Source organism: Musa acuminata, chromosome BXJ3-6 (assembly GCF_036884655.1).
Source record: "Musa acuminata AAA Group cultivar baxijiao chromosome BXJ3-6, Cavendish_Baxijiao_AAA, whole genome shotgun sequence".
Lineage (NCBI taxonomy): Eukaryota > Viridiplantae > Streptophyta > Magnoliopsida > Zingiberales > Musaceae > Musa > Musa acuminata.
The window spans coordinates 40,070,208-40,094,152 of record NC_088354.1 but is presented as its reverse complement, the minus strand read 5'-3'; the positions used below and the strand labels follow the sequence as shown (position 1 = coordinate 40,094,152).

The 23,945-nt window shown below is 38.3% G+C and overlaps 3 protein-coding genes across 8 annotated transcripts; 2 read left to right on the top strand and 1 right to left on the bottom strand.

Moving 5' to 3' along the window:
- Nucleotides 1–767: 767 nt before the first annotated feature.
- On the top strand, nt 768–9,434 carry LOC103990134 (uncharacterized). Its single transcript, XM_009409174.3, has 16 exons — nt 768–1,038; nt 1,226–1,404; nt 1,611–1,699; nt 1,796–1,895; nt 2,673–2,893; nt 2,972–3,768; nt 3,848–4,042; nt 4,123–4,174; nt 4,386–4,561; nt 4,644–4,695; nt 4,901–5,076; nt 5,159–5,210; nt 5,553–5,611; nt 7,463–7,577; nt 7,675–7,782; nt 9,027–9,434. Exons 1-16 carry the CDS (start codon nt 877–879, stop codon nt 9,143–9,145), a joined length of 2,652 nt encoding a protein of 883 aa, XP_009407449.1. The 5' UTR covers nt 768–876; the 3' UTR covers nt 9,146–9,434.
- A 625-nt stretch (nt 9,435–10,059) lies between these two features.
- LOC103990135 (protein MLN51 homolog) lies at nt 10,060–16,482 on the bottom strand. 6 transcript variants are annotated; one of them, XM_009409177.3, is made up of 12 exons: nt 15,685–16,482; nt 14,656–14,758; nt 14,355–14,569; nt 13,467–14,260; nt 13,161–13,275; nt 12,868–12,978; nt 11,381–11,433; nt 11,235–11,280; nt 11,048–11,120; nt 10,885–10,963; nt 10,443–10,535; nt 10,060–10,364 (listed from the first exon to the last, which is right to left on the bottom strand). In XM_009409177.3, exons 1-9 carry the CDS (start codon nt 16,212–16,214, stop codon nt 11,090–11,092), a joined length of 1,998 nt encoding a protein of 665 aa, XP_009407452.1. In that variant the 5' UTR covers nt 16,215–16,482; the 3' UTR covers nt 10,060–10,364; nt 10,443–10,535; nt 10,885–10,963; nt 11,048–11,089. The 6 variants fall into 6 exon arrangements, with proteins under 6 accessions (XP_009407452.1, XP_009407453.1, XP_009407455.1 ...); XM_009409178.3 differs by having other exon boundaries at nt 10,443–10,475; XM_009409180.3 differs by having other exon boundaries at nt 11,048–11,117.
- A 1,232-nt stretch (nt 16,483–17,714) lies between these two features.
- On the top strand, nt 17,715–23,898 carry LOC135640172 (plastidal glycolate/glycerate translocator 1, chloroplastic-like). The gene is made up of 8 exons (XM_065154370.1): nt 17,715–18,242; nt 18,338–18,653; nt 19,258–19,519; nt 19,606–19,721; nt 21,147–21,256; nt 21,442–21,619; nt 21,919–22,048; nt 23,665–23,898. Exons 1-8 carry the CDS (start codon nt 17,985–17,987, stop codon nt 23,813–23,815), a joined length of 1,521 nt encoding a protein of 506 aa, XP_065010442.1. The 5' UTR covers nt 17,715–17,984; the 3' UTR covers nt 23,816–23,898.
- The last annotated feature ends 47 nt before the right edge of the window (nt 23,899–23,945 follow it).

Here is a 23,945-nt window from a genome sequence, read left to right as displayed (position 1 = left end):
TAAATGATAAAATTAAAATTCGACACTATCATCTTATATTAATTTATAAAAAATCTTTATCAACTATATTAGTCAATTGTAAAAAAAATTGTCTTAGAAGTCTGTTAATTATCTGTTGTAAAAAAAAATTCCTTTGTTGTATTAAAATAAAAAAAAACTGAATAAGGTAAAATGAATTTATTGGGATAATAGCTATCGAGTGATAGTTCAATGATTAGAAATAATACTTTTGATCTTAGAGAAATTCAAGCGTATTTAATATTCGAGTGGTGACAACATTGATAAATAAACTATTTTATTTTTTATTATCGAATAATTTATTCTTAAATACTATGATGTGTTCAGTAATTAGGAAAAAGGTTTATGTTTACAATATCGATGAATAATTTTATTTTACGTATAAAAGATTAGTTTTGATTTGTTTAAGACTGCTCAACTGTTTTATATTAACTTTGACCTTTTTTATATTTTTAAAAATATTATCGGGCAGTAAATATAATTTTATAATATGTTTAATTTAAATATACGATCTAATGAGTCGACTCACTGGTTCGACCGATGGTCCATTGAACCGAGTCCGATCAGACCGGGTTCCAATGATTCTAATGGAAGCAGGTGAGCTTGGATCGACGCAGGCGGGTCGATTTTACTATCCGGTCCATTGTGACGTGTTAAACGGGCTAATTTCCACTCGATTTGGCCCACAAGCCACATTCGCATTAATGTCACATCAAAAGCGCTGCCCTGTGCGAGCCGTCCCGCTCAGTCGGAAGCCCCAAATTTGAAATCGGAAATCGTCAGCCCTCTTCCTTTCCTCCTTCGCACTCCCCCCTCCCGATTTGACGACGAAGGGCTTCTCGACTCCCGCCATGATCAATGGCTGTTGACCTTGGGAGCAGCTCCGCGATCGAGGACCCCTTCGCAGACTTCTCCCTTCTTTCCCTCCTCCCACGAACTCTAGGAGGCGCGCTCCGTGCTGACCCGCCTCCCTTGGACGCGCACGAGACGGAGGTCATCAAAGCTCTTCTTGATTCCGTGGTAACATTCGATTTCTTGCTCGCTCCAATTCAACCTTATGCGTCGGGTTTCTTGGATCCGAGGTTTTAGGGTTTTCCTTTTTGAATTATTGATCGGGAGGGCTGGGCATTGTCCCTTTCTTTTTCGTCGGTGTGTTCCCGTGTTGGTCCTGAGGTTCTAATTGTTAGGCTTCTCTTTTCGTGATCAGGTTGGCTCCAAGGAGGTCCTGGAGCAGGCGCATGCTATCAACAATAGTTGTCAAAACGTTGTAAATTCATCCCAAGACGGAAACAAGACGATTCCTGCAGATGTTAAGAATCGGCTTGTTTCGCGAAGGCCCGCGTTGGGCCGTAAACGTGCTCAATTTTCCTTGAAGCCCATATCAAGGTAAAACATCTTGTTTCAAATCGTTTGCTCGCTCTTAAATTCCACTCTTTTAGACTCTGCCGGTTATAGCTTCTTGCTTCCCTGCCCTGTACTATTGTTGTTTGGGATCCATCTGTTTGCTTTATAGTACATCGTGCTGACTATTTACATTTAATCGTTATCTGATGCGACTGCTAAAAAGGGCTTTGCAAATCTTTCTCTGACAGCAACCCTGTTCCAGATGTTGACTTTAATTCTCAAATTGATCATTTAGATGATCCGGAGGAGTTCTTCTTTGCCTTTGAGCAACTTGAGAGTAATCCTCTGCCTACTATTTGGAATTGATCTGTTGTGTAACCTTTATCTCTCAGTTATCCTCCACCCACTTATTTTTTTTTTGGTGAAAACGTAGATGCGGGCAAAGAGCTAAAGAAACTAAGGGGTGAGGCTGTTACTGAACCTGCAAAGAATCAGCAGGTCACTGGTCGCAAACGTCGTCTTGGAATTCTAGGGTATGTCTAACTTTGTTCAATAGTTGATTCAATATAGTTGCATTGTACAATTAGCTAAGTTTTAATGTACAAGAACCTCCATTGATGCTTATATTTGCATTCATTATAAAACCTCGCTTTCCTTGTTGGGGACATGAGTTGCAAAATAACATCGACATTGCGATGCACTCATTTTGGAGATCAATTATCATTCATAATGCACCATAATTTTCCATACTGTTTCATAACGGTGTAGTGGAGCTGCAACTGGCGATGGATTTTCACATACATTTGATTGACTTATGTTGCTTCCGTTTTGGATTTATTGAAGTTGTTTTTTTTTTGAAGTTTTATTCTGGCATTAATGCTGGCTGTGGAACATTTGATTTTTTTAAGATATCAAGACAACTGTACATGCAATTTGACATTATTACATTTACTAACACCTTAGTGAAGTGTTGTATAGATTAGTACTGGTGGCCTTGTTATGTATTCTTGCACTAGCTATAAACCGACTAAATAAATAGACTTGTAATAAGTAATAGGTATGAATTTCCTAATACTTGTGTGTATTTACTGTATGGATCAACTGACAAAAAAATCATGACATTTGATGATCTGATATTGTCACTTATCTTGGTATTAATGTTTAATGTGGTTAGTAGATTATTCATATAATAGTATTAACAAAAATACTATATCCTCTATGCTTGCCATGTGCTTTACCTTGATTAAGATGAAATTTTGTTGTATTTTTTTTTGTGTTTTTGGTGATTTCTGTTTCTTTCATTGTACCAGGAAGACGGTTAGTTATAAGCATCACTTCTCTGCTACAGTTGATACTGCTGAAGCATTTAGTGTATCACAGGAAGTTCTTGATCAGAGAAATGCCACTCCATACAAGGCTTCAATTAAAATCAAGCCGACTGCAAATCTGCATCCTACTTCATTTGATCAACCTTGCAATTTACATTCCACGGACACAAATAACATACACCTTTTAGCTAATGAACGAGAAGGTTCAGTAATTCTATCAAACATTAGTTTAATTACTATTGTTGAAAGAGATTCTGAGTGATCTTTGATAATTTCAACAGATTCTGTAGCTGATGAGAACAATGCAAACAATATTCTGGAAAAGCTGTTGTTTTCATTCAGAGATTTGGATGAAGGTGAAGGGACAGCTTTTCTGAGGGAGAGCTTGCAGATTAAGTCAATTGAGATAGGAAAAATACATCTTCCTGAGTTGCATTCCATCCAGAGAAACGATTTTAGGACATTGGAAAATAGAGTAGCAAAAGAGAAATCAGAAGCTCACCAACTTCTGCCAACTTCAGCAACCCTATCAAGAAGTCCGCTTGCAGATACTTCATACTTGCAAAGGCATATGTCACTTATTGATCAACAAGGAAATCCATACATGATCCCTCCGAGTGCTGATGCACCATATTCAACTTCACAAACTCCAGCACGAAGTCCACTTGCAGCGATTACAAATTTTCAATGGCGTATTTCAGTTGATGAACCACTAGAAGATCCATACATGATTCCTCCAAGTGATGATGCACCGTATTCCGGTGACTCTTGTCCAACTAGCTGCTGGCAGAAAAAGTCTCTTTCACCTCCTGCTAATATCAGTTATCCAAATCGGAATGGTTTGCTTGTTAGAGATGCTTTAGATTCTGTGAGGTCGGATGATGGAATATTGAATTTGGTTGATAAATTGCAGATTTCAGATGCCAAAGCAGATAAAACCATTGATGATAAGATTGCAACAGAGGAAGATGTAATAGAACATGTGCATTGTTCACCTGAAAGTACAATAGAACATAGGGACCATTTAATGACTGATGACCTGATCAATTTTGATGGCTTCAATGAGCAAATGGAGGAAGTAAGTAATTATGGTTCTGGGCCATATTCATAGTACTGCAGTATCATGTTATAACCTTCTGGTGCATGTTCTTTTTTAGGGCAATCGTGTCCAACTTGATCCATTGTATGAACGTCCTGATCATGATGTTGAGGATCCAGCTTCTGTTTGCTCCAATCAATGTGGTAGAGATGGACCAGATAGCAAACGTGAAAGTACAGTTGACGATCATATTATATCTGAAAGTGATACCATTGTTGATAAATGTGATGCTGATGACAATTTGCAAAATCAGGCGAGTGCTTGTAGATTCAAAGTTTTTTTTATTAAGTTTTAATGGAATGCAGAAATCTGATTGTCTGATGCAAAATCTAGGTAAATGTTGGAGCACCAGATGTACTGGTGGTTGATGCGGAGGCACCCAGAGGTATGTATGCTCACCTGAGATGGTTTCTGTGTTTGATATTTTCTTCAAATACTCAAATAAGGATTTCATCCAGATAATGCATTTTTAACTAAACCCTTTCGTTTGTGCCAATTGTGCTTTGTTCAAGGACGGAGCATTACTTTTGCCCCGTTTATGTTTCTTTTCTCATGATTCTTTTTTTCGTTTTGTTTTTTTGTGTGGATCATTTCAGTGCTTCCCCACTCTACAGCTTATCCTGACGTTGATGATCCGACTTCTGGTTGTTCCAATCAATGTAGTAGAGATGGACCAGATAGCAAACATGAAAGTACAGCTGAAGGTCATATTATATCTGAAAGTGATACAATTGTCGATAAATGTGATGCCGATGACAATTTGCAAAATCAGGCGAGTGCTTGTAGATGCAAAATTTTTTTTTAGTAAAGTTTTAATAGGATGCAGAAATCTGATTGTCTGATGCAAACTCTAGGTAAATGTTGGAGCACCAGATGTACTGGTGGTTGATGCAGAGGCACCCAGAGGTATGTATGCTCACTCGAGATGGTTTCTGCGTTTGATATTTTCTTCAAATACTTAAATATGGATTTCATCCAGATAATGCATTTTTGACTAAACCCTTTCGTTTGTGCCAATTGTGCTTTGTTCAAGGACGGAACATTACTTTTGCCCTGTTTATATTTCTCTTCTCATGTTTCCTTTTTCTTTTTCTTTTGTGGATCATTTCAGTGCTTGCCAACTCTACAGCTTATCCTGACGTTGATGATCCGACATTTGGTTGGTCCAATCAGATTAGTAGATATGGATCAGATAACAAACTTGAAAGTACAACTGAATGTCTTATTGTATCTGAAAATGATACCATTGTTGATAAATGTGGTGCTGATGACAATTTGCAAAATCAGGCAAGTGCTTGTAGATGCAAAGGTTTTCACTATTGAGTTTTTAAAGGGATGCTGAAATCTGATTGTCTGATGCAAACTCTAGGTAAGGGTAGGAGCTCCAGATGTAATGGTGGTTGATGCAGAGGCATCAAGAGGTATGTTATGCTCAGCTGAGATGGTTTCTGTATTTGACATTTTCTTCAAATACTCACCTGAAAGTACTCTGTATTTGACATTTTCTTATTTAATTTGGTTGTAAGTTCTGGTTTCATATTTCCTTGTTTTTTTATCTTATATAACTCTTAAATATATAGCCAGTCTCTATGTTATGGATATTTTTGTTTTACAACATATGCAACAGTGCAATGCATATTTTGTTTTTTGTATTTCAGTTTTATGTTCAGTGTGCAAGTGCAATTTACTATGATTATACTATTTGTATTACCTAAAGTCTTAGTTGCAATATTTGACATAGAATTTAATTCTCTCAACAACAGTCCTTCCTGTGAATGAGCAATCTAAAGATGTACACACATTAGCAGGAGGGAATATGGAGGTAATGGCTCTTGTATCTATTTCTTATATTGCATTTTTCTTTTGTTAGATGTTCATTTCTTTAACGTGTCACTGTATGGTTTATTGGAATCTTCCAAACCTGTTGGATCCTTATGTTTCATTATAATAACTAGTAAATACTCCTAGTGAAATCAAGGAATGTAATATACTTTAGGTTCAGCTTTAATTTATCAATGACTTAATTCTCCATCTTTGTATAGTAAGTAGAACTAATTTGCAAAATATGCATATGATATAGCATGCCATGACATTTTGGGTAAATGATGAAGAATTTGGTATCTACTTTGTGTACCTAAATGCACCATGCAACACAATATATCTCTGACCTCTATGTAAAAGCACAAGTCTTAAGATGATCATGTCGTGCATTTAATTTTGAGATTAATACCATTGATTGCTTTTTTTTTTTTTGTCTCTAATGATACACATTATGTATAATGCACTCCTTATTTCTCTCATGACGAACGGAACATTTAGATAAAATGTGATAACATTTTTAAAACTTCCAATAAAAGAATAAGAAGAAAATTTAATGGTTTCTTTGTGAAAAACATTAATTTTCTTTTACATCTGAATGTAGGCTAGTGAATAGGGGTTTACAAAATTTTATAGCCGACTATAGGTTGTCAATGATATAAGTTCTTTATTTTTTATTTGTATGGCAAATTTTTGCAAGAGAATAACTTGCTAAGTCTTGTTTGTGTTAACATAATTGAGGCCTCAATCCTTCCACATCAAAATCAATGATGTTCATAAACCTTCCTACTCTCTGTAGGCTGAAGTCCAGGTAAGCTTTTTCACTCCTGCCATTCTTCTTGTCCTGCTCATCTTTGCAGGCTAGAAATGCGATATGGAATGTTAGTATCAAAGAATTATGATTCTCTTCTTCCACCTCGTCCTCTTCCTCATCGTCTTTGTGGGCTAGGAATGTGATTTGGAGTCTTAGGAAACAGTTTCCACATTTTCACTTAGGAATGGTTGAATCATGATTCTAAGAGGATCCTGGGCTTTAGCATCCTCGTTCCTGCCACTAAGCTTCTATTGTTCCATGGACTTGGCACCATGGATAGTGTAAACATAATTATCATGATATGTCATGCTTCAATAGTACTTTAATTCTTTATCATTATTTTTTGACAAAAGGTAATGGCATGACTTGATTGAAACATTTACTTGCTGAAGGATTGGAATGAGACATATCGATGTGTGAGGATCAAAATGTAATTAAATGTACAATTTGGGGATGCTGCAAGTAATCTATCTTGATTCATAGATGATTAGTGATCATTCTTGTTTTTTTAGCTTATCATCAAGCTAACCCCTATTACTAGGAGAGGATAACTAGTATATGTTTGCCCTTTGCTTCCCGAACTACCACTTGTCTACACTGCCCGTAGGTCACACACTAATATCACATTTATCATGTGAACCTTTTGAGGCATATGGGTTGACTACCGATAAATTATCTTTCACCAATATCGACAGTAGCCCCTTGTCAACATCAATGGTAAAGGCATAGTTAAAGCTTTATTAACCTTTCACCAATATTGATCCTCCCATTATTCTTCATGGTGTAGTTAAAGCTTTATTAACATTTCAATGAATGATATGCTGATTTCACTGATGATTTCATCAATGTCTATGATCACCTATGGTCTCCATTGATAACGAATTACCATGTTAGACTCCATTGATGGTATGAGATTGAAAATTCTTGCTTTGTGATAATTTATTTTCTCTCATATTTTAAGTACGATTACTACTGAAGTTTGAAACTTTGAACTGGTGGGTGTAATCTCTTTGTGCATCTGATACTATCTTAATCTTTTAGGCACAAAGTTGTCATACAACTTCTGGATTATCCCAAAACATTGAAAAGAAACAAAAAGCTTTGCCAAGCAGAAAAGACAAGCAAAAATTGGTTTCAAGAAGGCAAAGCCTTGCAGGTTCAGTTATTACAGTCTCTTAAAGTGTAATAATATACAGTAATATGATATCTATTATAATGAGAATATCTGGGAACTCTCTTTTCTATAAATTTAGATGCTGGTATGATATGGAATTCTGGTGTAAGGAGAAGCACAAGAATTAAGTCAAGACCTTTAGAGTATTGGCGTGGGGAGAGATTTTTATATGGACGCATTCATGATAGTAAGTACCCCTTTATCTCTATTTATTCATTGCATTATCTTATATCATTGAAAACTATTGAATATTCTGAAACTTCTACATGTTTATGCTTCTCTACCTTTTTGTTGAGTGTATGGTTAGATGTTACCTGATATTATGTGCTTTTTGTTGAGTTAGTTAAAAGCACAAATCAGCTTTGGGAGTAGTAGAAAGCCTAACATCATCAGTTTTTGTCTTAGGCCTGTGATGTCTAGATATGCAACATTTTTCTATGTAAGCATATATTTTAGTTTTGCGTTTAGAAAGCTCTTCTGTAACATTTTCTTGCTAAAGCAGGGATGTGCTTTTGATCACATTTTCGTCAACACATTAACATCTGATTTGGAGAACGGAGAAATTTAATTTCAATGAAAGAGCATGCACCGAAACATACCAAAAGTTTGGGTTTTCCTACTTCTTTCCATTTCAGGGAATAGAACAACATAAGTAACGTGTGGGTTAGAAAAGAGTCAAGAGAAGGTGGGTAGAGATGTTCAAAAGACGTATATGAACTAGTGGCCTTCTTGCTAGTGTGAGAAAAGAGACTTTCTTGTCGTTTAAATCTCAGCTGAGATCTTTGTGCTAGAACATGAAGCTTCTCTGGCTTTAAGTTATTCCACTTGTACAGATTAGGCTAGCCCAGATCCCAAAAGTTGACAGCACTTCTGAAAAGTTCGTTTCATGTAGGACTACAAAGGTAGGAACGATGCCCAATACGTTCCATATAATTTCAAGCAAATGGAATGGAAAGCTATTGAGTCAATTCGAATGCTGTCTTCTGTAGTGTTTTAATTAAAATGTCTTTTAATCTATGTCTGTCTATATATCAGGTCTTTGTCGGTTTGTTACACGGTTAGTAAAGACTGTAGTCTGATGTATTCATCTAATTAATTTGATTTCTTATAGGTACACTTTTAGATGATTATGTATATGCCATTTTAATTATGGATAAAGGAATATTCATAACATATGCCGACAGATTCATGTTTTCCCGTTATGATCATTCAAGAAAATCTCATGGCTCAAAACATGTACGGTGCTGAGACATTTAATTCACCAACATACACAACTTGTGTAGTTGCGAGCTCTAGAGTTCGGTTCATGTGCCTTAGGTTTCTTTCATTTACCATCTTATGATATTTAATATTTTAGCAACTCATTTTAGTTTGTAAAAGTGGCAACTTGGAGAAATCATTAATAAGTTTATAATTTTCATTACCTGATAGGCCTGGCAACAGTTATTGGGGTGAAGCGCTCATCCCCAGGTAACAATGGTAAGCTGAAGGTGACATCATTCGTGTCCGAGGAATATGCGGATCTTGTTGCCCAAGCAGCGCAACTTTGATATCCCGGACCTCTTCATTCATTCATGTCTACCGTTGCTTGCTTCACTTTGTGCCCATCGTCTGTGATGTTACCATCCATCCAATTCTACACTTGGATGTTATATGATGCTTGTTCAACTGGTGGCAGGAAGCCTGTGTCATACTAGTAGTAGCCTCGGGTTTGAACTTTGGCTTACAAAAGGGTCGCCCGACTGCTTTGTTTGTCTTTGTAAAAACATGAAAAGGCTCACTTTATATCCTTTCTCTTATATTAGAGGGACTCGACAGCCATTGATCTGTTCACATTAATTCTATGTTTATATTCTGATGTTTAAAGATGGATCCATTTCTATTCTATTGAAAAAAAATAGGATATATCAGCGCAACGGTAAAATCTTATCGTGCGTGTTAAAACGAAAAGACTTAAAAATGTGTCTTTTTGTTTGACCACCAATAAAGTTCTTAAGAGTGACTCCTAAGACGACCACAGGATTTTGTTCATCGTTCGTCTCTTCAAGAAGTGATGTTTGGGACCTCCAATGCGGATGTCGGGTTTCTCGAGCTGCTCTGTTTTCTTTCTCCGATTCAGCCCTCTTTTTATTGTGTCCACAACCTTAACCCTTGGACGGTTTGCAAGATCTTAACACATGCTTCTCACATGCATCATCCCCATGATTCAATCGACCTTTGGCCTGATGAAGTGAATCGCCTCAGCCCCAAGCCTTCTCGATTTAATACATAAGACAACTTCGAAGATAATTGCTTGTTATCTTTGTAAAATGTGCCTTATAAATAGAGTGAGAAGTCCGTCATACCATTTATTATTATATGATGTTTTATTGCAACAGCACAGCAATCCTGCAATGGAAGAGACAAACCCAGAAATCCAAAGCTTACTGTCATTGGCATGACTAAGGGAAACACTAATAAAAACTAAAGCACAAACCACAAATTCTTATAACACAGGCAGAGAAGCTATGACATTTAAAATCCAGTCAATATTAACTAACCAACCAATGCAACAGCAGGCGGTTGGGTTAAACGAGTGGCAACTCAAACAACACAAATGTGGTCTGGTCAACAGGCCACACACCTCGTGGCAAACAATCCTGAAATTTAGTCAAACACCACTGCACTGCACTGCACTGCAGGTTATTCAACAATTCCTCTCAGTACCTCTCTTAAAAAGGTCACTACCTCATCATTCCAACAAGCTTCAACCACAGCTAAATATTTTACCTGCATATTGAAACTCCACCTAGTCAGTTGAAACCCAACGACATACCACATGCACAAGTGTGTGCTTGAAAGGCTCACCAGAGTTCAAACACGCGTACATCACCTGCCCCGCTGCAAAATGATCTTCTCATATTATTTACAACAAGTGCAGGTGTTTTAAGTGTTATACAGCTGCATGAGTTACAACTGCAGACAATGAGATTTCAACCAAGAACATCGATTGCTCACTTGAACAGAAACTAGAAAAGCAACAAAAACGTCGGTTGATGCAGAATTGGGAGATGAAGATTTAAAGAAAAGTTTCGAAAGTTGACTTTGAAAAGCATCGGTAAGCATAACGAAAAATTATAACGATACATCGAGTCCAAGAAACTAGTCAGCTACTTAAATCTTCTAACATGGCAACCATGTCAATTTTATACTAATCTTCTGGATAATTTTACAATTCCCAGTGGAAAGCAGAACTTGATATTGGAAGTTAATACTAATTCTCGATGATGATTACTAAGACAACACGTACCTAGCATATCTTGGGACTCTAAACAACCCAATGTGTTCCAGATCAGATGCTGAAGACCACAGAGGGCATCATAAAATGCCTGCATAATGAACATAAAGTTAACTACGAATAACGGAAGCTAATTGGCTAATGCAAGTTTAAGGTAGACATCTGTCTCACTGACCTAAAGCTGTTATTCAAATACATCCAACCCTGTCTATGCACTTCACTGGCCAAAGTTCATCTCCGAGTATCTGCTAAGATATCAAAACTGGCATATTGCAAACATGCTTCGGAGACAACCAAAAACAATACACACTATATAATGCTCGCATTTGAAAGTTAAATCAGAGACGAGTTTTTTTGCTTACCTACGAGGCTTGTTCTGGCGTTCTCCGAGTTCCTCATTCACAATCTCTACAGAAATATAAAACAAGCAAATCCCAGGTGATCTTGATGACAATGAAAATTTCAGATCAATGATTCACAAGAAAAGAAGAACCAAATGGTAGTTTACCAGGTCTCTGTGAGAGTTTCAAGGAACTACCAGGTTTGTTTGTACTCGATTCCCTGTAGCATAAGAAATGACTTATGAGGTATTTAAGAATACTACATAAACCAAAATGAAAAGCAAAACATAGATGCAGCAAAAAGCAATGTAACACAGTAAAAGCTACAAATCAGTGAGACACTGCATGGCATGATAGATTTCCAGGTCAACTATTCAACCATGTCAGATTAAATTGGTGCTTTAACCAAGCATATTTTGTCCAGGCAGAATACTATTGCTATTTCATATTAGAAAGAAATAATATTGTGATGATGCTTGGTCGGTCTGCCAGAGATATTGACAATGGATTATCACAGTAGCAATATAGAATCTTGGCTCACAACAAATAAAAGCATGCAACTCTTGCAACAAAATAAATCATAAAACATAAGACAAGGGGCCTAAAAAACAGGAATAATGATAACCCAGCACCTCCACTCCATTATCCTTTAGACAAATAACACTTGTAACTAGCAAACTAAAACATCAAAATCTTTACAAGTTCATCTTTTCATGAGCTATTTTTTTGTGAAGAAAGGGTACAAAATGTGGAACCCTTCAGTGCACAAACTGAAAAGACATCGCGAGATAATATCCAACTAAAAAAAATATGTGTACGTTGAAGATAACACCCAAATTGGATATTACATGTGATTATTAGTTTAAAAGGTTTCTTCTTCCATACCAAAATCTAATTTCATATGAACTGGGTATACAACATAAATTAAAATATACTTATAAAGCAATTCATATAGATGACCCATATCAGCTATTAAATTAATCATTGATGTCAACAGGTTGCACGAATCACATATGCAAAGTGCTCGGGAGTTGATATTAACAAGTCATAGAGACGAACCTAGGATTAAGATTCATACACCTATTAGCTTTTCAAATAATAGCCCTGATGCAAACCATCGTTCATCGAGTCTAACAAGGTTATTATTATTCTAGACCCCAACATAAATAAAAATTACAAGACACCATGTTATTGCATAGCATATCTCAGACATGTACTCGATCCCACTAAGAATGTGGTTTACTATGCCCCCAATCTTGTGAAGTCCATATATCTTACAGAAGAATAACTATCAGTTTTGCTGTCCCTTTGTTTTATAAAATTGACATCCACTTCATAGTTCAAACTTCAGCCTTACCTGAAGTTCTAAGTTCAATTCAAGTCCAAAATTTTTCTTCCTATTCATCTACTTTACAAGTCCCTCATCCATGGTCCATCTAAAGCACAAGTGATTTTGGCAGCAATAGATCAGAAAAATGTGAGCTCTGAGCTCTTTTCATGTGAAGATAGGCAAGGTCAAAGAACATACAACAAAATCAAATTCGGAAAGTGAAACGACATAGCTACAAATAAACTGGAAAAGGGGAAATCAGAGGACATACTTCAGAAAGTTCTTTCAGCTCATATTAATAGCAAAAAGAATGGCTTGCCTTACCTAGAAGATGTCTGTCCTGAAGGACGGGCATAGTAATTGCCATCAAGAGCTACGTATGGTGGGCAATAAGATGCCCCTAAAGCCCCAGCAGCACCTGCTAACACTGGCACCCTAAAAATCATGCAGACTGATCAAACTTCCATTTTGTTAGAATCTAAGAAAAACCAAGTGTATGCCAAAAGAGGAGATTTCCTATTTTGCCTACTAGGATTCTTTGATAACTCCAATATGGATCAAAGCAAATGATGTGTAAAAACCACATGAATATGACGATAATAACAAAATATTCATACCAAGTCATTTCAGAATTGCCAAAACCAAGTTGTGGTTGAGCTACGTATCCTGGAAGAGCCATGCCCATAGCAGGAACCCCAATACCACCAGGATGCTGGTTCCCAAGTTGCATAACTATTAAGTAAAGAAAAAATGCATTGAAATGAATATGATGTTAACATAAATCTCCCCTTATTACTGTTTAACAAAACTTGTCCACAGAGATAGCATGACGGTCAAAGCATCAACATATGAAATTCAACAACTAAAGCTATTCCATGCAAGAAAGTTCGTCAAACAAAAACAAACATGGAAATATTACAAACCTGGCAACAGTGCTGGAGTACCAGGAAAGTTTTGTTCAGTATGTGCAAGGCCCATAGCTCCGGTAGCTCCAATTACCTGAGCTCCACCATACAGAAAAGAGCCCTTTCCAATTCCTTGGTTGCTAATCCTTCCTTTTTCAGCCAGTGAAATTTTTGATTTGCTTGAACCTGGAGATGAATCAGCCTCTCCAACTTCAGATGAATTCACAGATGGAGGCTGAGGAGGCGATGCTTGCCTTCCATTGCTAAGGGGCTCGACCACTTGCTGAGTAGAACTTCGAATTGCAGGTTGAGTTGGAACTTGAACTGGTCTTACAGTGGGCTTAATTTGAGCAGCCATGAGTGACCCTGAATGGCTATTTAGTGGTCCAGCACTACTTAAGCCCCTCCCTTGAACCCTAGAACTAGCAGAATGAGTAAATTCTTTTGGGTTAGCTGAAGTTTTCCCAGCAGCCGGCAGCAGGGAAGGATCTGTATAAAATCTATCATGGCCAACCATATCAGTGGCTATCTTTCCTTGCATCAATGAGTTAGACTGAGATATGTTAGAATCATTTCTCATCTGTGTTGAGTAAGCAACGGCCTTATTGATACTTCCAGTTTGTACGTCCCTTTTCTGGTTCAACGTTATGTCTTGATTCGAAGACCCAGAGGGGTAAAAAGGGGGTGAAGCAGAATTGAGGCTCGAAGCAAAAGTATTCTTCCGTGGAAATTCTGATTTCACACTTGCAGCCCGAGAAGACTGTCTCCCCATATTATGAATTGATGGTGATTCTTGCTGGTTTATAAGTGACCTGACAAGTATGAAAAAAACATATATATCACGTATTTGGCTCATCAAAGAAATGATGCACCTGATTAATAATAAAAGTAAATTCCACAGCTGACCGTTTGCTTTGAGCTGCAGGAAAATCTCCTTTGTTTTTTGGAATAGGTTCATAGCGCCTCGGCCCTCTCCCTCTAACAGTCCTTGGAGCATGACCTTGGTTGTTTCCCTCATCATGAGATGTGTGATATCTATTTCCTCTAACATAACCACCTTCAGCACCCTGACTTTTGCTACGACCACGACCCCTAAAACGACGTCTAGACCCTCGCCTTTCCTGAAATAAATATATCATGCATCTCTAATGAAATGTTCATTAACTTACAGATTGTTTCAAGTAATAATAATGCGGAAGGAAGATACCTCATTGTTACGTATGTCCTGCAGATTCATTTCTTCAAATCTATCATGCACCCAGGCACGTTCATCTTTAGGATCCCACAACTTGCGTCCACCAAACATACGCCTAGAAAATGGTTATTTAATAAAGACATATTATCAGAGATATGTTAACAGCTATGCAATTGTCAGGCAAGAAACAATATCACTCATAAATGGAAGCCAAAAAGAACCCTATAATATGTTGAAAACAGCCCTTGAAGCGATCAAGAGAAATGAATAGTACACTCAAGAAACATTATGTGATCCAGAATGGCCGTTCATCTAATTTAAGGACAATTATGTGCGATAAACTTGCACACAAGAATAATAGAAAGAGGTAGAAATGGACTATACACACACTCATACAAACATTGACCTTTATGAATAACTGTAAACAAGACTATAACAGCGACAAGAATAACTTAAAGCCAAAGCGTTTGTGCCAGCTAGACCTTGCTTATGATCATGACCTTGTTGAGATCCCCATAAAATTTCCTAACAGTGCAAATAGCTTTGGACATTTTGATGACTGTTGCTAATAATCATGAAATATATAATAACAAGTAAACAATGTTATCATAGGTAACCAAATAAGACATGGCACACAATGTCACTGGATCAGTTCACTTTTCAAATCCAACCCAATAAAATGATGCTTTGCCACACAGTTAAAGCAAAACACTAAACATACCAACTGCACTACATATAGTTGCTTACACAAAAAGCAGTAAAACAGCACTTACGATTTATCAAGCATTATTATTTCCATCCCCCAATCAAGCGTCCAATCATATATATATAAATTATTCAATAAGAGAATTTGCATAAGCTGTAACCATTTTTGTGCTTCAAACCACATTTTGATCATTAATATAACACAAAGATATTAAAATTTTCTAGATTTTAGGAAAGACGGAGTTTGTGAAGCATAATAAACAGTAGATGCAGCTGGAGAAAAATACACGAATCAGACTGGAAGCAAAAAAAGAAATATGTCATAACAAAAATCACCTGTGGCGTCCCCTGCCATTTTCTTGGAACCGATCATCATGCATGTAGAAAGATCCGGCGGTCGGCACAGCGTACGGCTCGTTCTCTTTTTTCTCTTCCTCTTCCACCTGATTCTTGTCTTCTTGATTTTCCTCTAGATTCCCATCAGACTTCTGTTCATCTCCTTGGGGCTCAGGTGACTTCCTCGACTCCCTGGGCTTTCCGCTCGTTCCCACAGCAACATGGTTCCCTCCAACTTCCAACGCTTCTTCTTCTCTTCCTCCCAGTCGCTCCTCCACTCCGTCCCCCAGTTCATCCTCCTCCTCGTCGTAGTAGTACTCCTCTTCATCATCATACACCTCCGCGCCTCCTTCACCATCAGATTCGCCCTCGGATCCAACCTCGGCCCTAAGACCATCCCTCGCGGGCTTCCCTCGCTCGTCGGATCCCTCCCCTTCCTCGTCATCGCTCGCCTCCCTGCGTCGCATCGTGGGAAGCGGCGCGTCCTCGAGATCGCTCTCGTACTCCACGTCCTCCTCCTTGGCAGCCATCGATCTGCCCAAACCCTAATTCAACGCCCCTAAACCCAAAGATTCCTCGTCAAATTTCGATTCCAAGCAGATACCCTACGAATCTCGACGGAATTCGATCCAAGGGTTTCGAAAAGGGCAGTAGCAATGGATCCTAAGTGTTCGGAAAGAGACGAAGAAGATCAGACGACGGCATGGATCCACAAGAAAAGAGAGAGAGAGAGAGAAAAAGAGGCGGAGAGAGGAAAAGAGGGATTTCGAGGTGTACGTGTTCTCTACCTCGATCCAAAATATCCAAGACGACGTAACTACGCACGCACCCAAATGGGTGACCCGAACCCGACGCCTGCTTCAAACGTAAGATTGGAAGTCGAGGTCGCCGGTGAGCCCCACCGGTGTCGTGGTTGCATTCATAGGGACACTCGCCGGGTGCCGGATTGTTATGTGTACGACGTATCGTATCACACCAAATCGTCGGCACCCGCAACCGACATTGAAACTGTTATCACGCTGTGGCATGCTCCCATTGGAGAATTGCACTCCTCCCTGGACCGTAAGAAAAACTAAATCCTAGAGAGATGCCCACGCGTCACCGGTCTGTTCTGATGATGAAGAATCACGACCGTTGGTTCCGATCATCACGACGGTCGCTTCTGATCGTCGCATCACATCCTGGGCTCACTATGTGGGCCGCAAACGGATTGTGCCGGGCGGGCAGTTGGTCCATGTCCGGTCCAATTATGAACGAGTATTCATTGAGATTTTCTTAATTTGGAACCAATTGGCTTGTCTTTAATCGAGGGCTAATTACATAATACCTCTTATAGGTAATTAACGTTAGTATCTCAGTCCTTATATTAATATTTCTATATTTCTATATTCAATGACGATAACGTCATCGATTTTACTAATAAAAATATGAAAATAAATGATAAAAAGATAATTTTAATATTTCAATTGATGATAACGGATGATAGTGCTACTAGGGGTTGTGAATGACTACTGTAGATGAGAATAGCAACGACGAAAGCTAAAAGTCGCTTTGTATTTACATTGACAGCCCTTTCGTCGCTCGACAACTACGTCAACAACAACGTCAAAGCAGTTTGTTGAGTAGCAATTCTCGACATTGGCATTGACGATCTCTTTTACTGTTCAACAACTACGTCGATACCGATACATATACAGAGTGACGTTACTCAACATCTCCATCGATAACCCTTTCATCATTACTGAGTGATATTGCTTAGTAATTATATCGACATCGACACAGTTGTCAAGTAACAAAAGGATCGTCGATGTAAATTTCAAGTTAGTCTTTTCTTCGCTTGGCAACTATATCAGCATTGATTGTCACCATCGATATTGTCTACTATCATCGATTAGAACATTAAAATTATTTTTATAGGTGAAGAAATACCCCTTTAATTGATGAGGTCACATTGCCTTGCGATCTCTCTCTGTCTTATATATGCGAATCCCAACTTCATATGAGAAGTAGATAGGTACACACATTCGTCTTATGGAGAGCATAATATGGGGTAAGGATGCATTCCCGGATCATGTGGATGCAATCCGTCCATCTCATCCTAAGCTTGTTTCCTTTGGGCAGTGGAAGTGCTCACAAAGTTGGAGATAGAATCCAATCCTATTTCCGGCCACAAGACGCTGCAATAGATCGAACACACGATATGCATACGCTGCCCCCCCACGCATTCCGGTGCAGTGGCAGCAGCGTAGCTTGCTGCTGAGCTACTCCCCTGTTCAAATCCTCCTCCTCCTCCTCGATCCATGGCTACCGCATCTGTAAGCCCTATGGTCATCGCTCCGCCACTCTCGCTTCGCTCCAAATTACCGGTCGGGCATTCCGCGCCACGTTCCACTGCGCCGCCCGCACGCCGTGCAAACGCCGTGCCGCTCCGGTCTCGCTGCATCCCTGGATACACCCGGTTCTTGCGATGGAACGAGAACGCCAAGCCCCCATGCCTGATCTTTGCGAGATCCGCTGGCACTGATGGTGGACCTACTAAAGCGCTTGCCTTCCCCAGCGTCAGTCCCATCACCTACAGAATTTTATGTCAATGTTATGCTCACCATCTATTCGATCGAATGTTAGTCATGTCCGTGTGCGTGAGTTGTTCCAGGTTATTGCGATCTTGCATCTGGCAGTGTCGCTCGGGACGATTCTCGCCGCCGATAAGCTTCTGAAGCAGGCCTTTGTCGCCGCTGCTATTAAGTTTCCGAGCGCCCTCTTTGGGATGTTCTGCGTGTTCTCGGTTCTGACGGTGTTGGATTTTGCCGCTCCATCGGCTGCAATGGGCCTGGTGGGCTTCTTTGTGCCGGCGACTTTGTTCATTCAGCGGTGGCTCCCTCTGTTCTATGTTCCGTCGTTGGTGGTTTTGCCTCTTGCCGTGCGAGATGTGCCCGCAGCTTCAGGGCTCAAGATCTTTTTCATCCTCGGTATGCCACTCATTCAAAGATCCTTGTAGTAGTTCGTGGGAATATCTGTGGTTCTATTCTGCATATGGATGTAATTTGTATGTTATCATCTCACCATGTTTTGCTTTCAATTGCTTGCGTCCTATAAACGTAAGGACAATGTACTAAAAATAGCGTAGGATGGTTGTCTGAAAGTTTCATTTCAACCGTCTTGATATAGTGATTACTTTTTACTATGTGATCGTGATGCGCCCTATGCATTTTGATCCATCAGGAGTTGTTTCTGGTGCCTGAAGCTGATATTCTGGATGAAAAAGATCCCTCTTTATCCAGATTCATAAGTTTCTGATTGTTTTCTTCTTCTGTCCGCATCTTCTTGTCTCTCTTCTTGCTTCCACATTTTGTTGATTCCATCTTATCAAGTAAAAGTTGTGAACCAGTAGCCATTCCTACCTTTTTCTCATGATGAAGAGATTTTTAGAAGGGAATGCCTTATTCTTACTGTTTTCTTACTATACAAGTATCAGCACTATAGGATACGGCTTTGGAGAATTGTTTTCTTTAATGAACCACACTGCATTATTGGTTATCTCTGTCTGAATAAGAAACCATTTTCTTTTGGCAGCTGCTGGTTGGTTGGCTTCGCTTTCTGTTGCAGGTCAAACAGCGATAACTGTAAGAAAAATTGTGAAAACAGAAATGATACCAGCTGAACCCATGGCAAAACCCTCTCCATTTTCAAACGCCGAGCTTTGGACTTGGACTGCTGTTTTCGTTTCAACATTTGTTCTTGCTTTCATGAACCCAACAGCACTTGGTACAAGTGCAAGGACATGCCTCCCATTTCTATTAGCTGCAACAGTCTTGGGATACATGGTTGGTTCTGGGTAATATACCTTTTCTTCGATTATAAACAGAATACCATTATGATGATATTAATGACAATTAATGAGTTGCCATTGTTTTGGTTCAGATTACCCTCTAATGTGAAGAAGGTATTCCATCCAATTATCTGCTGTGCATTTGCTGCAGATGTGGCGGCCCTAGCATATGGGTACTTCTCAAAGTGTGGCATTGATGCTGTCCTAGGTTCGTAGCTTGCTTTCTTGTCCTAGCAATCTGTTGGTTTAACTTGAAGGCTTTACTACGTTAGTAGATTTTCAAAAAATGCACATATTCTACGATGGATGTGATATTTATCAGAGCATATACAAGTTGCATGTGATGACTTTTTTTCCCTGTCCAACTGTTTGTCTTGCACATCTTCTTATAAGTTCTCATGCACTTTAGCTTGCATTCGGTTCTCAAAGAGATTAGAGAATACAATGTCCGTGACAACAATACATCATTGGAAACTGTAACTATACACAAGAACTTAATTAACACACCTTTCATGAATTGATATAGAAGACTGTGCGTCTGTGGTCCAAATGGGCAACTAAAAGTAGAACTTCCTGGAATGGAAAAAATACTTTCACTTTAGTCAATGCTATTTGTGTTTCTGATGCAAGGTAATTTTCTCTCCCAAGCATTGGCGGGAGCCTCGTGTACTGGGTACACAACTTTTTTTTTTATGCAATCTTATTTTTCGTGGCTTAGTAGTGTTCCACATTAAACCTGTATGAGGTGAACATACATCAACACATTTGGGTAGAAAAGAAGGATGGTATTTGTGATTACAAGCTAATTTTTTGTGACTTAATAGTGCTCCCAATTAAACCTCTATGAGGTAGATATACATCAACACATTTTGATCGCGATGCAGCATGGTAGTTGGTATTTTCTATAATGGCATGAACTATTGTTTTCCACGACCACCTCCAGAAGAAGAACTCTCTCAAGGCTAGTGGAGACAGTTCACATATCTAGCAATCACATGTGGGTTTCCAATTTGGGACTGTTATCTCACATGAGGGATCAACATTGTTTCTCTGATGCCACCTCTAACAATTTGTGCAAGGGCCATCCTCCACCATGCCTCCATAAGGATTATGGTGGTATTTAGAAGAGAGGATGCACTAGCATATATTTGAGGATTCTGTGAGGTTCAGTACCCGATATCTCTTTTAGAGATCTTAAATATAAATCTTACCTTCCATAGTCCTTTCCAAAGATGTCATAGTCCAATGATGAGAACAATGATGAAGAGAAGCTAGGAGAGTATGACATGACCCCTCGAAGAGTAGAGGATAAGTAAAATAAAGAATAAGAAGATACGAATGGTGGGTGTCCCCCATCAATATGTGAACCTGCTTTTGGATATTCCTTGATCCTTGCGGAGTAAAAACCATTGCGTTGGAATTTATCTGGTCTCAAATTCAGTTAAAAACACTCGGGTCCAAGATTTTGGAACTGAAGAGCTAAATGCACTGAATAAATGAACTTTGTTTTCTGATGTCACCATTTTCACTAATTATGTAAATTACCTTTTACACATGGAGGGATTTCTGTGGGGCAGTCGTTGCTAGCCTGCAAAAAGGTGAACCTAAAGTATGTAACTAATTATTTTTGTAGGTTATTACCTCACCAAAGCATCATCAAACCCTGGAGCTGGTGATATTCTTATGGGTTTTCTTGGATCTGTTATAATTTCATTTGCCTTTTCAATGTTCAAACAAAGAAAGGTACATCATCTGCAGTGCCAAACATCTTTTGTTCTTAATACTGTGTTAAGCTACAAAATCAACAATATATTCTTTGATTTTTATGTTTTTTGTAAATTACATTCAACTTTTGTCAAAAGATGTATGTAGGTTTCAACAGTACCAAAAACTTTAGCTAAGCAGTATCAGTTGTTTATGGCTAGTAGCTTGTCAGGCGACATGCCGCTGAGATTTTCTCTTCAGTGATTATTGCGACCACCTTCTCTCTGTACTCGACTGCAATCGTTGGGCGTCTCATTGGGTTAGAGCCATCTTTAACCATATCAATTTTACCAAGATGTATAACTGTGGCGTTAGCCTTGAGCATAGTGTCTTTATTTGAAGGTATTTTCTAATACTTGTTCACTTCTCTTTTTAATATTTATTAGTCAACATGATTTGTGCATGCAGAATCAGTTAACAAGGTAACCTCTCTATGAGACAGCTTGAATCCTAATCTTTTCCTTCTAAGAATCAACATGAGATTTAGAAGTTCAACGTCAGCTGTAACTGTGCTAAAATTCCACGAAGTATAGGGGTTTCTTTAGAGAAGGAATGATATTTTCTTGTTTCCTTTAATCTCTTATTAAGATAACTGAGTGCTAACCTTTTGTGTTTCGTTTTCCTTGTGTGTTTGGCTTTAGGTGCAAATTCATCTCTTACTGCTGCTGTAGTTGTTCTCACTGGTCTGGTTGGAGCAAATTTTGTGCAAGCTGTAATGGATAAATTACGTCTAGATGACCCTATCGCTAGAGGAATAGCAACAGCTTCGAGGTACATGTTTCATAGATTCTTCTGCTCGATTAATGTGGTCTATAAATCTTTCTAATAACATGCATGCTTGCTTGAATAGCTTTAACAATTGATTCACAAGAGGTAACATTTGAGCTATGAGTTGCTCAAGATCAGCCAAGTAATATTTATTGTTAAACAAATATAATTTTTATTTGGTAACTCCAAGTCACCCTATCATGCAACTATACAATTTTTTGAGACATTTGTATATGAGATTTTTGGTTGATCAATTAGAGTTTGTTTAAGGTATTATTAAGATGTTGTGCATGTTTAGATCTTAATGTCAATAGCAAGAATCAATGACCAACTGATTGTAACAACAAAAAAAGAGTTCAACCATCTTTCAGTAAATTATATTATACAGATTTCTAACTAGTTGGACCATAAATGCAGACAAGATAAAGAGTATTACCTTTTCTTTTCTTGGTCACTATGGGAGTGAAATAAGAGATCTAAGGAAGAACAGAGGCTAGACTTTATTAGTAACAAGAAAATACTTTGTATGTAAAAAAAATCAAGATGTTGGGGGGATAAACACCAATAAAAAAACATGAGACAATTCAAAAAGCACTTGATCATGATCAAATTTATAAGCCTACTTGGATATTAAGCATTTACCTGTTCTTGAAATCTCTGTTTTGGTTCAAAATCATGGTGTAACGTGTATCCCTTTTTATTTTGATCATGAAATAGATGAAATAAATCAAAAAATAGATTTTTGTTTAAGAATGAAATCTTATTGGAAATGTCCATATCCGGTTCATCCTTTGGATCCATATCACAACCCGGATCTGATGAAATAGGATGAATTGAGATTATATATTTGTAAATACGTAATTATCTTGAATATATTAACCTTTTTTTTTTATTGCTTGTAAGGGACAAAAGAAACATCTTATTTTTTTTCCAAAAATTTCTAATCTCTAGTGGACCTCTCAATAGGATCTGAACCCTAGCACTCTATGGAAACCAACCGCTATATGTCTGAAGTATTCATGATTATATCGAACAAGAAGTCATTATTCAACAAAGTTCACTATCTTATGATTCTTGTAGGAGATATAAATTAATGCTGAGCTTATTTTAGAATTCTTAAAGTGGAAATTCAGTCACCATTGCTCTAAAGCCTATGCATATTTGGAATTGAATAAAGGATCAGAAGGCATGTGACTATCTTTCAAAGAAACTTCTCTATCAATTTTCTCGAGTGCGTTCGACTGATGTTCCCTGTAATTAATCATCCATAACTTTCACTTAGCTTCTACCTTTCTCTTGTGCATCGTGCTAGTTGTGTATATAGTTTCTTCACCATGTTTCCAGCAAGTGCCATCATTGAATCCCACAATTCATGAAAATTCTCCTTCTGAGGATTTTCTTCTGCATGCATGGAAACTTTTTTTCTTCTTCGACATAGATTGGAAAAATAAAAATAGTTAAAAGGCTTCACAAAGATCAACTTTAGGTTGTGATCAAACTCCATTACTAGGCTACTTGGGAACAGGGTTCACTTTTCCACTGCACTGTCTTTGGCTCAGAAAAAACAGTAGATGTTTAGCCGTGTGTAAGATGATTGCTTATATCTTTGTCTGTATCAGTGCTCATGGATTGGGGACGGCAGCACTGTCAGCGAAGGAACCGGAGGCTCTTCCCTTCTGCGCCATTGCTTATGCACTGACTGGAATTTTTGGCTCGCTGCTTTGCTCTGTTCCAGCGGTAAGGCAAAGCTTGCTGTTTATAGTTGGGTAATGCATTCTTTTAAGTACACTGTTCTGAGTTTGAGGTACACTTCCAAAGTTCAAATGTAAAAGACAGTGTTCTTTGGTGTCTGATTCTTTGGAATCCATATGTTGCTACCTCTCTCTCTCAAACTTTGGAA

What these genes read in the sequence shown, in the direction of transcription:
- LOC103990134 (XM_009409174.3), top strand. Translation starts at nt 877, where the DNA reads ATGGCTGTTGACCTTGGGAGCAGCTCCGCGATCGAGGACCCCTTCGCA. An exon ending in TGATGCGGAGGCACCCAGAG is followed by an intron (nt 4,175 to 4,385) that starts GTATGTATGCTC and finishes GGATCATTTCAG; the next exon opens with TGCTTCCCCACTCTACAGCT. An exon ending in ATGACAATTTGCAAAATCAG is followed by an intron (nt 5,077 to 5,158) that starts GCAAGTGCTTGT and finishes TGCAAACTCTAG; the next exon opens with GTAAGGGTAGGAGCTCCAGA.
- LOC135640172 (XM_065154370.1), top strand. Translation starts at nt 17,985, where the DNA reads ATGGCTACCGCATCTGTAAGCCCTATGGTCATCGCTCCGCCACTCTCG. An exon ending in AAGCGCTTGCCTTCCCCAGC is followed by an intron (nt 18,243 to 18,337) that starts GTCAGTCCCATC and finishes GAGTTGTTCCAG; the next exon opens with GTTATTGCGATCTTGCATCT. An exon ending in GGAATAGCAACAGCTTCGAG is followed by an intron (nt 22,049 to 23,664) that starts GTACATGTTTCA and finishes TGTCTGTATCAG; the next exon opens with TGCTCATGGATTGGGGACGG.
- LOC103990135 (XM_009409177.3), bottom strand. Translation starts at nt 16,214, where the DNA reads ATGGCTGCCAAGGAGGAGGACGTGGAGTACGAGAGCGATCTCGAGGAC. An exon ending in GGCAATTCTGAAATGACTTG is followed by an intron (nt 12,979 to 13,160) that starts GTATGAATATTT and finishes CATGATTTTTAG; the next exon opens with GGTGCCAGTGTTAGCAGGTG. An exon ending in TCAGGACAGACATCTTCTAG is followed by an intron (nt 11,434 to 12,867) that starts GTAAGGCAAGCC and finishes CTTATGCTACAG; the next exon opens with GGAATCGAGTACAAACAAAC.